The sequence below is a fragment of the Panicum virgatum genome, chromosome 5N (genome assembly GCF_016808335.1).
Source record: "Panicum virgatum strain AP13 chromosome 5N, P.virgatum_v5, whole genome shotgun sequence".
In the NCBI taxonomy this organism is placed as follows: Eukaryota; Viridiplantae; Streptophyta; class Magnoliopsida; order Poales; family Poaceae; genus Panicum; species Panicum virgatum.
This window is the reverse complement of record NC_053149.1, coordinates 72,072,642-72,084,414: the sequence shown is the minus strand read 5'-3', so window position 1 is coordinate 72,084,414 and position 11,773 is coordinate 72,072,642. Positions and strand designations below refer to the sequence as shown.

The 11,773-nt window shown below is 45.7% G+C and overlaps 2 protein-coding genes and 1 long non-coding RNA gene across 8 annotated transcripts; all 3 read left to right on the top strand.

Moving 5' to 3' along the window:
• Positions 1-20: 20 nt before the first annotated feature.
• Positions 21-1,598, top strand: LOC120675572. Its single transcript, XM_039956770.1, has 3 exons — positions 21-295; positions 416-1,019; positions 1,098-1,598. The coding sequence occupies exons 1-3, from the start codon at positions 264-266 to the stop codon at positions 1,137-1,139; spliced, it is 678 nt and encodes a 225-aa protein (XP_039812704.1). The 5' UTR covers positions 21-263; the 3' UTR covers positions 1,140-1,598.
• A 491-nt stretch (positions 1,599-2,089) lies between these two features.
• On the top strand, positions 2,090-3,515 carry LOC120675573. The gene is made up of 2 exons (XR_005675392.1): positions 2,090-3,141; positions 3,232-3,515. It is a non-coding gene; the product is annotated as an uncharacterized LOC120675573 (long non-coding RNA).
• Positions 3,516-4,152: 637 nt separating this feature from the next.
• Positions 4,153-11,750, top strand: LOC120672552 (vacuolar fusion protein MON1 homolog). 6 transcript variants are annotated; one of them, XR_005674197.1, is made up of 16 exons: positions 4,155-4,640; positions 4,730-4,809; positions 4,910-4,981; positions 5,053-5,092; positions 5,215-5,316; positions 5,441-5,562; positions 5,657-5,789; positions 6,145-6,236; positions 6,313-6,394; positions 8,237-8,301; positions 8,415-8,699; positions 8,776-8,867; positions 11,043-11,107; positions 11,272-11,382; positions 11,450-11,520; positions 11,592-11,653. XR_005674197.1 is itself a non-coding variant. In XM_039953033.1 (16 exons), exons 1-15 carry the CDS (start codon positions 4,275-4,277, stop codon positions 11,478-11,480), a joined length of 1,719 nt encoding a protein of 572 aa, XP_039808967.1. In that variant the 5' UTR covers positions 4,155-4,274; the 3' UTR covers positions 11,481-11,520; positions 11,606-11,750. The 6 variants fall into 6 exon arrangements, 5 of the variants coding, with proteins under 5 accessions (XP_039808968.1, XP_039808967.1, XP_039808966.1 ...); XM_039953033.1 differs by having other exon boundaries at positions 11,272-11,363; positions 11,606-11,750; XM_039953032.1 differs by having other exon boundaries at positions 11,272-11,363; positions 11,450-11,656.
• Positions 11,751-11,773: the final 23 nt, after the last annotated feature.

Here is an 11,773-nt window from a genome sequence, read left to right as displayed (position 1 = left end):
AAACGGAAGGCAGGAACGGATCGCTGCCTCCTCTCCCGTTCCTCCCGCAAAAAACGGATCGGGGGCGCCGGCCTCCCTGCTCCTCCAGGCGCGCCGCAGATCTCCTCCCCGCCAGCTCCGGCCAGGCCGCGGCGCCCCTCTCTGCGCGCAGCTCCGCCCTCGCGGCGGCGCCCCTCTCTGCGCGCAGCTCTACCCCCGGGCCGCGGCGCCCTCCCCACACAGCTCCGCCCAGGCAAGTCGACGACAACGGCGCCCCTTCCTCCATGGATTGCAGTTGGAGTTCTCTAATTTCTAGGTATGCATTATCCTTGCTGATTATCCTTGATGTTGTTCTCATTTGTAGTCTGCTAACATAGATGTAAACACCATTTTAGTTATGCCATTCTAACTATACACCTGCTTTCACTTTATCCAGGCTCGATGCGGAGCCTGAGCTTAGGTTAGATGCTGTAGCATACCATTGTGATGTTGAGGAGCATGTAAAGGATGTAGACCATGGATCTGGTGATGTTAGTTGCAATGCATTGACTATAGAATATTATGGAGGTGTTGAATGGGATAACCTGCAGATTGTTGAGACAGTTGATGAAGAGGGTGAGGGAAGGATAGAAATTATTGATGAGGATAATGTTTTTTCTCTTTTGGGTTTGACAACTGAGGAAGAAGAAAATCGATCTCAAGAACAGCAAGCTTCTGCAAAGGGGGGAGACGGTCATGAAAATAGGAACCAAACATGTCAGGAGGAGATGGACACAGTTGGGGCTGCCATCCCTGTTGAGGATGATGTACCAGGGGAGAGAATCTTAGTTTATGACCCAAACAAGTCTTGCATGGACATTGGCACTGTGTACCCTAACATGGAAGAATTTAGGTTGGCTATGAGGCAGTTTGCAATCAATGAGGAGTTCGAGCTGCACTTAGTGAAAATAGATAAGACACAATACATTGCGGACTGCAATGTGGAAGATTGCCCATGGCATATTGTTGGAAGGAGGCAACCTGATAAGTCAACTGTTAAGGTGTTTAACTTTGACTAACAGTTCCATCATTGTTATTTTAACTATTGGTATATTGTCTAACTCATTGTTATTTTGCAGGTGACATGTTTGGTTTCTCTGCTTAGATTCAACTGCACTTAATGGTAGGTGGAATGGTCATATGGCTGCAGCTACTGCAATAGATGGTCATAATTGGATATACCCTCTAGCATTTGGTTTCATAGATGGTGAGACAATAGATAACTGGACATGGTTTTTGACTCAACTACACAAAGCCATAGGAGACCAACCAGTGCTTGCTATTTGCACCGATGCTTGCAAAGGTTTAGAGAAAGCTGTCAGAGAAGTGTTCCCTCAAGCTGAGCATAGAGAATGCTTTAGGCATCTAATGCAGAATTTTATAAAAAGATTTGGTGGAGACATTTTTTCAAAAATATATCCTGCAGCAAGAACCTATAGGCCTGAAGTGTTCCAATATTTCTTCCATCAAATTGTGACAGCTTGCCCTGATGTATTGGAATGGCTTCAGAACCACCACAAATTGTTGTGGATGAGAAGTGCTTTCAATCCTGAAATAAAGTGTGACTATGTTACTAACAACTTAGCAGAGTGTTTTAATAACTGGATTAGAGATTGGAGGGAAAAGTCTGTTTTTCAACCCTGAACTATCACGATAGTCCGATTTTGGCCCTTGAACTACGAAACCGGACATCCTACACCTCCAACTAACGAAACCGTTTGAAAAACAACATTGATAAAAACTTGGGCCAATAAAAAATACCTTATTAAACTAAATAAAAAATTATGAATTATCATATTTTTATTTCATTTTTTATCAAAGGTTTAGCTAACCCAAAAATTCAAGAAATTTTGAATTCTACCCATTTTTAAAATTTTATAATTCAAATTTCATTATGTTTAATGTATCACATCTAGCCAAAATAAATTCCTTGTCTTTTTATCTACCTCTCAAAAAAATATCATGATTTTTAGACAATATTAACTATGCTTTTTTTTATTTAATTGAGAGAGGTGTGAAATTCCAGAAATTCGAAAATGTTACTGTAGCAAAACCGCCCTCAAAACAGCTTGCTACAGTGCTCGAGGGGGTGATTCGGACGGTTTTGCCAGTTCGAGGGCCTAGGTTACCCGGTTTCGTAGTAGGAGGTTGAAAAACGGACTTCTTGACTAGTTCGAGGTTGTAAAATAGACTTATCCCGAGATTGGAAAGACCTACCTGTGGTTGAGCTTGCAGACAAAGTTAGAGAGATGATAATGATGTTATGGAACAAGAGAAGGCAGATTTCAGAGAAGCTTGAGGGTAAGATACTACCTGCTGTCCTAACTATGCTGAAAGCAAGGACTAGAGGATTAGGAAACCTGACTGTTGTGAAGGCAGCAAGTTGCTTTGCTGCAGAGGTACATGACACTACCAGCACACATAATAGACATGTTGTGAAAGTCATACTTGCATGAATGTTCCTGCCTTCAATGGCAGCACACTGGAAAGCCTTGTCAGCATGCTTTGGCCTTGATAACAGCCCAACAAAGTGCTGATGTAAAGTTAGAGGATTTTGTTCATGACTATTACTCAGTGCAGAGGTTCAAAGATGCATATAAAAGGCTCATAGAACCACTTCCAGATAAGACACACTGGCCAAAAGTCGACCTTCCTTTTAGTGTTGGAGCACCATTAGATAAAAAAGGGCCTGGAAGATAGAGGAAACTGAGAATTAAAGGGTGCTTGGAAGGTGGTAGTGGTGGCAAAACTAAGAAAGATGCCCAGGAGGCTGTAAATCAAGCTGATAAAGATGCTGAATTGGAGGCTGCTGAGGCTTCTAAAGGGAAGAGGCAGCTGATTAGAGGGAAGAGGAAATGCAATAGATGTGGTGAATTGGGACATTGAGAGAGTAGCTATAAGTGCAGACTTAATGGTACAAAGAAGCCTCCAAAAAGGAAGGCAAGGCCAAATACTACTAAATATGGCCCAAATGCTAAACTCCCTAAAAAAAGAGCAAAAAAAGCAGCCTAAGAATGAAATTGGCCAACCTCCTGAGAATGAAAGTGGCCAACCTCAAGTAACAACTCCCACCAGAACAAGGGAAACAATATTGCAGGAGAGTCCAAATAGGCTGACAAGAAGGTACATCACTTCTGACATTTTTTATTCACATGTTCAAATATATTTCATCATTTCTGAACACATTTTGTGCTGTCTATTGTACATTTTCAGACAGCTTTCTATTCTGATGGAAGAAGAAACCTGTGCTCGGCCGCAGCCTACTCTGATGGAGAAGGCACAATGGCTACAATTAAGCGCACTGCGAGGAAGTTGATCCCAAGAAAAAAGACAAGCTGAGCATGAAATTTGTGTTATCTTAGTAAACTATGTTAGTCCGACATCTTGTATTTGTGAACTTATGTCTTTTTGTGTCACCGTGAGAACTTATGTATGGATTCAACTTATGTTTTTCATGCCAGTGTGATATCTAATATATTTGTGAACTTCTATCGAAATTATGTTGAAATGCTGTCAAAATTTTGTAAAAAGTCTGATCGAAATGATTTCAAAATTATGTAAAAATAGGCGCCTGGAGGAACGGGAGAGGAGGCAGCGATCTTTTTTTTTTTTTGCGGGAGGAACGGAACGGGAGAGGAGGCAGCGATCCTTTTTTTTTTTCCGGGAGGAACGGGAGGCCGGCGCCCCCGATCCGTTTTTTGCGGGAGGAACGGGGGAGGAGGCAGCGATCCGTTCCTGCCTTCCGTTTTGATGTGAAGGGATGCAGGGGTAGAATAGGAAAGATAAGTTCTTTTCTTTTTGTTATGAATTAAATCAGCTCTAAAGTCTCAAAAATGACATTTGTGCTGGTTCCCTGTGTTTGATGATGGCATATTTGCGAATCCACTTTGAGGGATGGCAAAAGTGCGAAACCAGATTCTCATGATGGCGAGAATGCTAATTTCTCCCTGCTTAGGACTAATCTTTTTTTTTGCGAGGTGCTTAGGCCTAATCCTGCTAGGCAGTGCCTGCTGGTTGTATGTACGGGTACCGAACCGCGTAGGCTGTGGCTGGCTGGCTGGATCAAGCGATTCTGAGCCCGTTACCGTGGCGTTCATTTCATTATCGGGCTGGCTGGGCCGCAGCGTGGCAGCCCGGGAGCCGGTCAAGCAGAGAAGAGCAGCGCGGATCTATCTGATCTGAGCCAGCCGAGGGGGGGGGGGGCGGGGGGAAGAGAACAAGCCAACAAGGGAGCTGGAGCAAAGGGAAAGATAGCCATGGATCCACCACCAAACCCTAACCCCAACCCCACCGACGCCGAGCCCCAAGCCGAAGCTGGAGCCAGGCTCGCCGCCCTCTCTCTTCGCGGCGGCAGGGACCTCCCCCCGGACTTCGAGATCCACGAGCACCACCTCGACGATGACGACGACGACGACGAGGGCTACCTCACCGCCGCGTCCAGAGGCGGGAGCAGCACCTGTGCCTGGAAGGGCCTCCGCGACGACGACAGGGACGGGGACGACGTCTCCCCGCCCAGCCCCAGCAGCAGCGGTTACGCCGGCGAGCGGGGAAGCAGCCTCGACGATGACCCCGACCCCGAACCCGCCCAGGATTGGCCGCGTGACAAGAAGCATCTCGACGAGGTGAGCTCGTCAGGATGCCTGCCGTATCAATCGCCGCCCATCTGCTCCCAGTTGACTGGATCACTGAGCCCGCCGCGCCCATTTTTCAGGACGATGCCTCATCTTCGTGGAGGAAGAGGAAAAAACATTTCTTCATCTTGAGCAATTCTGGCAAACCAATATATTCCAGGTGAGACCACTTGTGCACCAGGAATTCATTCCACCACTACTACGGCTAAGCATTTTCTGAACCAAGACCATAACGCTGCTAGCATTGTCGTAATTTTCAGGTATGGAGACGAGCACAAGCTAGCCGGCTTTTCTGCTACACTGCAAGCAATCATTTCCTTTGTTGAGAACAGGTATATATCGTGGCGTTTGTGACTTTGTTCATTTGTTCACCCATGTCTCACCTTATTTCATCTCATTCCAGTGGTGACCATATCAAATTTGTGAGGTCTGGCAAACATCAGGTCGGAGACCGAGAAGCCTATTCAATCTTATTTCAGACTGTAAAAGCCATGCTTGGGACTTGAATAATTAATGCTACTAACCCATCCTCTTATTCCAAAATGCTTTGCATGCTGTCTTTCAGATCGTTTTCCTTGTGAAGGGACCAATCTATTTAGTCTGTATAAGTTGCACGGAAGAGTCATATGAAGGACTGAGGGGGCAATTAGAGCTCATGTATGGTCAGGTGCTTCTACTGCTGCATTCATCTCTCAATACTATTATGTCTTTTTACAAACTCTCAGCTCTGCCTATATATCTGCAGATATGCCTTCTCCATCCTTATATTGACTTCTCTCTGGAAATTGCAGTTGTTGCTTATTTTGACAAAGTCGGTCAATAGGTGCTTTGAGAAGAATCCCAAATTCGATATGGCACCACTGCTTGGTGGCACTGATGCAGTTTTCCTATCTCTTATACATGCATTCAGCTGGTCAGTTAGATTTTTTTTCTTTGCTTGGAATTCATTTTATGCTGAATAAATATTTGGAAGCATTCACTGGGAATCCCATCAAATGGCTGGACAGGAATCCGGCGACGTTTCTTCATGCATACACATGCCTCCCTCTTGCACAATCAACAAGGCAGGCAGCTAGTGCAGTTTTGCAGGACATTGCTGATTCAGGGGTTCTATTTGCACTGTTGATGTGTGAGCACAAGGTTTGTCCAACTTCATGCCAGAACTTGCACTGTGATTCTTATTACATAAGACTTGTTAGCCGTGTGTGAAGTGTTAAAATTCACTTTGCTTTATCAAATCCCGACTGTCAATATTCCGATATTAGTTTTTTATCAGCACACACTAGGTTCCACTTGCACCTTCAAGAGGTTCACGAACATAGATACACTTCTTTCTCTACTGTGATACTAGTTATCCGTACACAAAAGGTATGGATATGAGGATTATGATCTTGCTCTTACTATAAGAGCTTGCTATCTTTAGAGAATTTTCTTTTTCCAGTCCCCTAGTCCTGCTTTTTTATGTTTTATGTATATCATTCTTGATTATTTTCAGGTAATTAGTCTTGTGGGAGCACAAAAGGCAACTTTGCATCCTGATGATATTTTATTACTTGCGAATTTCATACTGTCCTCTGAATCTTTTAGGTAATCATGATTTACTCTGAAATGAAGGATTGCAACCTTGAACCATTGTTCTTACAGTTTCTGTCTTTTTATGCAGAACTTCAGAATCATTTTCACCCATATGTCTGCCAAGATACAATCCTATGGCCTTCTTGTATGCTTATGTTCACTTTTTCGATGTAAGTGAAATTTATACATTTGAATAACTGTATTCGTTTATCGTTTTTTTGCTGAAACTTCAGCTTACAAATTGTCAATGATGACTGATAATGATGTATTACTCTCTATAGTTGGTCAGTATGTCTCAGTTATGCATCTGTTGAAAACCAGATTTTGAGGGAAATTCAGTGTGCACCGTGAAACTGTCAGGTGTCAGCGAGGAGATGAGAGTTTGAAAAGAAAAGAATACAGGGTTAAGGGTGATAACTAAATAAAAATCCCTGAGGATTTGAACAAGTAGCAGAATACAAAGAGGAGCACATTGAAAATTTTCTTCTCCTTTTTAGGGGAACGTGGTCTTGGAAAAAAATGTAGGTAGTAACTATGAATTTGAGCTCAGGTATTTTGTATACACTGTATTATTTTATTTTGAGTTAAATACACCAGCGGCCCTCGAACTTGTCATGAGGTGCCACTTAGGTCCACAAACTCGCAAAATCGAAATCTGACACCCTGAACTCGTTAAGTTGTGCCATTTAGGTCCATAACCCTTCAAGGAGCATGAATATATGCAAAAAAGCCCATTTTTCCCCTCCTCTCACACGCCCCCACCCCCGTTGGCCACACTCGCGCCCTCCTCGCCCCTTCCGCCACACCACCGGCGAGTGGCCGGCGCACCCCCTCCGCCCCACCTCCAGCGAACGGCTAGCGCGCACCTCTCCTCCCTACCTCCGACGAGCGGCTGGCGCGCACCCCTCCTCCCTCCCCTGCTCGGTCCCCTGTGTGGATCCGGCTCTGCCCCGCCGCTCGCTGCCATCCGCCGGCCCCCGCACGCGGCCACACCACGCCGGATCCGCGCGGGTGGTGGGAGAACACGGCGGGAGTGGCGGCCGGCGTGCTGACCTGCTCGCGCGGCGGCCGACACGAGCAGCCTGCGCGGGAGCGGCGACCGGGCGAGCACGACTCTGGCGGCCGGTGTGCAGGGGAACTGCCTCCCCTCCCCCTCGCACCTCTCCGGCGGCGTCCGAGGCGCATGTGCGCAGGGGAACCGCCTCCCCTCCCCCTCGCGCCTCTCCGGCGGCGTCCGAGGCGCATGACCGCGCGGGTCGGAGCAGGCAGCAGAGCGGCGCGCGAGGCTGCGGGTGGGCGGAGCCGGCGGGCGGGCGAAGCCAGCGGCGCGTGGGTCGGAGCAGGCAGCAGAGCGGCGCGCGAGGTTGCGGGTGGGCGGAGCCGGCGGCGCGCGAGTGGGCGGAGCAGGCGGCCGCGTTGGCCGGCAGGCGAGCGGAGTGCGGCCCGCGTGGAAGCACGGAGGAGCAGGGGTGCGGCCGGAGGCGAGCGGCGTGCGGCATCAGGCGAGGCGGGGTGGCTGGAGGACGTAGATATAGAAGATGATAAAATTCAAGGGCTTTTTTGCATATATTCATGCCGCTTGAAGGGTTATGGACCTAAGTGGCACAACTTAACAAGTTCAGGGTACCAGATTTTGATTTTGCAAATTCGTGGACCTAAGTGGCACCTGAGGACAAGTTCGAGGGCCGCTGGTGTATTTAACTCTTTTATTTTTACATGGCTGGCAATGAGGAGATAAGGGTTTGAAAAGAAACTAATACAGATGTTAAGGGAGATAATTAAAATAGAAGTCCTTGAGGATCTGAATGAATAGCAGACCACAGATAAGAGCACATTGAGACATTTCAAAAAAAATTTAGAGGAACATGGAGCTTTGACAAAATGTAGTAGTGACTACTAACTAGGAATTTGACATCCGGCATTTAATATGCACTATCTCACTTTTTTTCTTCTTTTGTGTGACTTGTATTGAGGGTTGATTTGGAGCTTAAATGTGAGTGCATTCTTGTCAGGAACATACATACGTGACTTTGCTTACTACGCGATCAGATGCCTTTTATGATCTCAAAGATTCCAGGTGAGTTAACAAATAAATGAGTCGGCATGATTCTAATGTCACAAGGTGCCTGAATGTGTGTTAAGCTTAAAATTGAACTGAGATCAACTATTCTTTTGTAAACAATGTCTTAGGACCCGCATTCAAAATGTTCTATTGAAGTCAAATGTCCTCACCGAAGTCCAAAGATCTTTACATGAGAGTGCGCTGCATGTCGAGGATCTCCCAATCGATCCATCTTCTCAATCTGCATCCCAGCCTCAGTCGTCTCGAGATATGAGTTCCCAATCTTTATCTTCGGAAATGGCAATCGGAGGACCTGCTGGACTCTGGCATTTTATATACAAAAGCGTCTACCTTGACCAGTATGTATCATCTGAATTCCCCTCATCCATTAGCAACCGAAAGCAGCAGAAGAGGTATGTATATTGATGACACTACATATTCATTTCCATAGTAGTCAATCTTCTTTGTAAGGCGACTTCATATATGCAGATTGTACAAAGCTTACCAAAAATTTTATGCCTCCATGCACGACAAAGCAACAGGTCCACACAAAACTCAATTCAGAAGAGACGAGGATTATGGTGAGTCATCTTTAGCACCCAAAAACTGAAGTCCCACTATTCGGAAGCACTAGCAACAAAATAGTTCCGTAGTATAGAAAAATTGTGATTCACTGATAGTAATTCTGGCGCAGTGGTTAAAGTCACCCCACTGAGCCAAAAGGTCCTGGGTTCGACGCGGCATCTCTGCATGCATGCAGGGGAAAGGCTTGCCTCGGTTATTCCTTCCACGGACCCCACTCACGTGGGAGCTACCAGCACTGGGTCTGTCCTTTACTGATAGTAATTCTGGATGCTCAAGCTATTCTATAAAGCATACACATTCTAGTATCCACTCACATGATACCAGGATTGCACATTAAGGTCAGATGAACTAAGTCATTATATCATAGTGACATAACTATGAACAAAACTGTGAGCACTGTACAGTACACATATGTGCATTGATTTGTGTCAGTGTTTGCGTATAGAGCTGAAGCAGACTTAGCCCCTCCATCCCAAAAAGAATGCAACTATTGTTTCCTGAGAAGTCAAACAATTTCAACATTGACCTAATTTGTACAAAAAAATAATAAAATTTATGTCTCCAAATAGATTTAGTATGAAAATACAATACATGATTAATCAAATGATACTTATTTTGTAACATAAATATTAATAATATATTTTCTATAAATTTGGTCATTGTTTGACTCCTCAAGAAGCGAGAGTTGCATTCTTTTTGGGATGGAGGGAGTAAAATTCTGTGTTGACTGATTGTACATAGTGCGTTGTTCTAGTTGTTAGGCTTGTGGATGTTTATCGAAATGTGTAATTCATTCTATATGTCAGTTATGTTTCTACATAGAGGAGGAAAGTGGAGTATTTTGTTCCACTTCAAGTACATCCTTGTGGGACCCATATAGATTCTACCCTCTCCCAAGTGTGCTGATATCAACATGGATTGTCCTGCAAGTAGAAATATAGTGCGGGAGAACAGGGAGCCTGTCATACCTGGTTCTTAACGTGCTAAGGCAACTCGTGGCAACCTAGCCCCCTCATAACACCTAGGCGTATAATTTAGTAGCATATCCTAAACAAACCGTGGCAGAAAATTTTAGTAGCATTTACATACCTTTATTGAGCTCTTGTACCATACATTCACCCCTTTCTAGAGCCACACACAACTACTCAAGTAGGCAGTAGAGGCATAGAGCAGAGCAAGCACTAGCAGCAGAGTAGAGGGGACTAGGGAAGGGAAGCACGAGCAGCAGAGCAAGAGGAATGGAACTCGAGAAGATTGGAGATTGAAGGTGCCTGGCCAGTGCAGTATTGCAGAGGGCCACATGGGGCCACAGACAAGCAGAGGAGGCGCATGGAGGTTAGGGCGCACAGGGCTGTGGACCAGCAGAGGCGGGTCTGCACAGAGGTGTAGAGGAGGCGGAGCCTCATGTGGCTGTGGCCTCGTAGAGAACAGGCGGAGACGCGTGGGGTCACGGGGCTTGCCCGTCGCTGTCTCGCCGGGGATCCGCACCGCCGCCGTGAGTTCTTCACCTCCCTCTCTTTCCCTCTCTCGTCTCTATTTCCCTCTCCCTTTTGTTTCCCTCTCACGATTAAGCTAGGATTGGGCAGGTTTTGCCGCTCGATTACCGCCTGATTTCGGCCCGTCTCTCCATTTCTCGCCTAATTTCCCCCTGCCCCTCAATTTCCTGCTGCCCCGCTCGATTTCCCCCATGCTACCCATGTATGGCATCCTCCGCCTCATCCTCCACGACGCCTTTGGACGCCCAGGAGGACGCCTTGCACCTGAGGCGCCATAGGCATCCTGGCAAGGTGAGGGGGACACTACCACCCGGAGCATGCCTGGACGCCTAGTTGTCGACTGGCGACGCCTTAAGAACCATGCTGTCATATCTAGGGGATAGTTGCAAAATAGATACCAAATTTATAGGTTGCTGTTCTTTTCTGCCTTGACGCTAGTCAGTGCAAATAATGGTAAAGAATACCTTAGTATAGCATCGTAATTGTGAGATGAACAGTAGCATCACATGGTTCATCCTGTGCATATTGATATCAACTATTGGTACTAGTTATGCACCAGAGAAATCATATGCTATCAAGAGTACATTCGCAGCCAAAGATGTCAAATTTGCTTGCTCATAATATTTGGCTATGTAATGTAACAACTAGTTCATTTGTCTTTTCCTTTTCTTGCAGTTCTATTTTGCTGGATAACTCAGGACTTTGAGCTCTATGCAGCCTTTAATCCACTGGCTGATAAGGTTGGTGCATGTATATTTTGTTTTTTTTTGGTGGTGGTGGTGTGAGCGCAGGACTCTGCTGTTGTAGTCCTTATGTATGGCTTAGGGCGCATGGATTAATTGCAGGTGCCATCTGCGGTTATATAGCACATTAGTGATTTAACTTGGATTATACTTATTTGCAGAGCCAAGCAATCAAGATGTGCAATAGAGTATGCCAATGGGTGAGGGATTTAGAAAATGAGATATTCGTATATGGGGGAAGCGCCCTCTCCTGGTGATATATTGTCTTGTGTGTAAGTTGATGTCTGTTATGTATTTTATTGAAAGTTTTTGATGATTGATGTACTTGTACCGGCACAGGCAGTACCATCATTGTTGGGAAGGTGAATGAGGGACTGGGTTTGTCAGTCTTTGACATTTTCTCAGAAGAGGTATCGTTTTTATTATTATTATTGCAGTGAATTGGGATATTTTATTTTTGATGGCTGCGGTTTGTACGCAGATTCTATAATGTAGTAGGCAGGCCGCTGAGTTGTGGCTGAACTTTGTTGGCGCCTCTCATAATCAGACAACTCCAGACCATGCATCATCATCTCTCCCGCTTGAGTAAACATAGCGAATTTCTTGTAACCAAAGACGCGTACAGAAAATACGTTGCCAACCACTCTTCCTAAAAATCGGAGC

Excerpts from the sequence above, each read along its gene's own strand:
- LOC120672552 (XM_039953030.1), top strand. The coding sequence starts at position 4,275 with ATGGATCCACCACCAAACCCTAACCCCAACCCCACCGACGCCGAGCCC. Across the intron at positions 4,641-4,729 it reads ACAAGAAGCATCTCGACGAG|GACGATGCCTCATCTTCGTG; the intron begins GTGAGCTCGTCA and ends CCCATTTTTCAG. Across the intron at positions 8,700-8,775 it reads AACCGAAAGCAGCAGAAGAG|ATTGTACAAAGCTTACCAAA; the intron begins GTATGTATATTG and ends TCATATATGCAG.
- LOC120675572 (XM_039956770.1), top strand. The coding sequence starts at position 264 with ATGGATTGCAGTTGGAGTTCTCTAATTTCTAG. Across the intron at positions 296-415 it reads TGGAGTTCTCTAATTTCTAG|GCTCGATGCGGAGCCTGAGC; the intron begins GTATGCATTATC and ends CACTTTATCCAG. Across the intron at positions 1,020-1,097 it reads CTGATAAGTCAACTGTTAAG|GTGACATGTTTGGTTTCTCT; the intron begins GTGTTTAACTTT and ends GTTATTTTGCAG.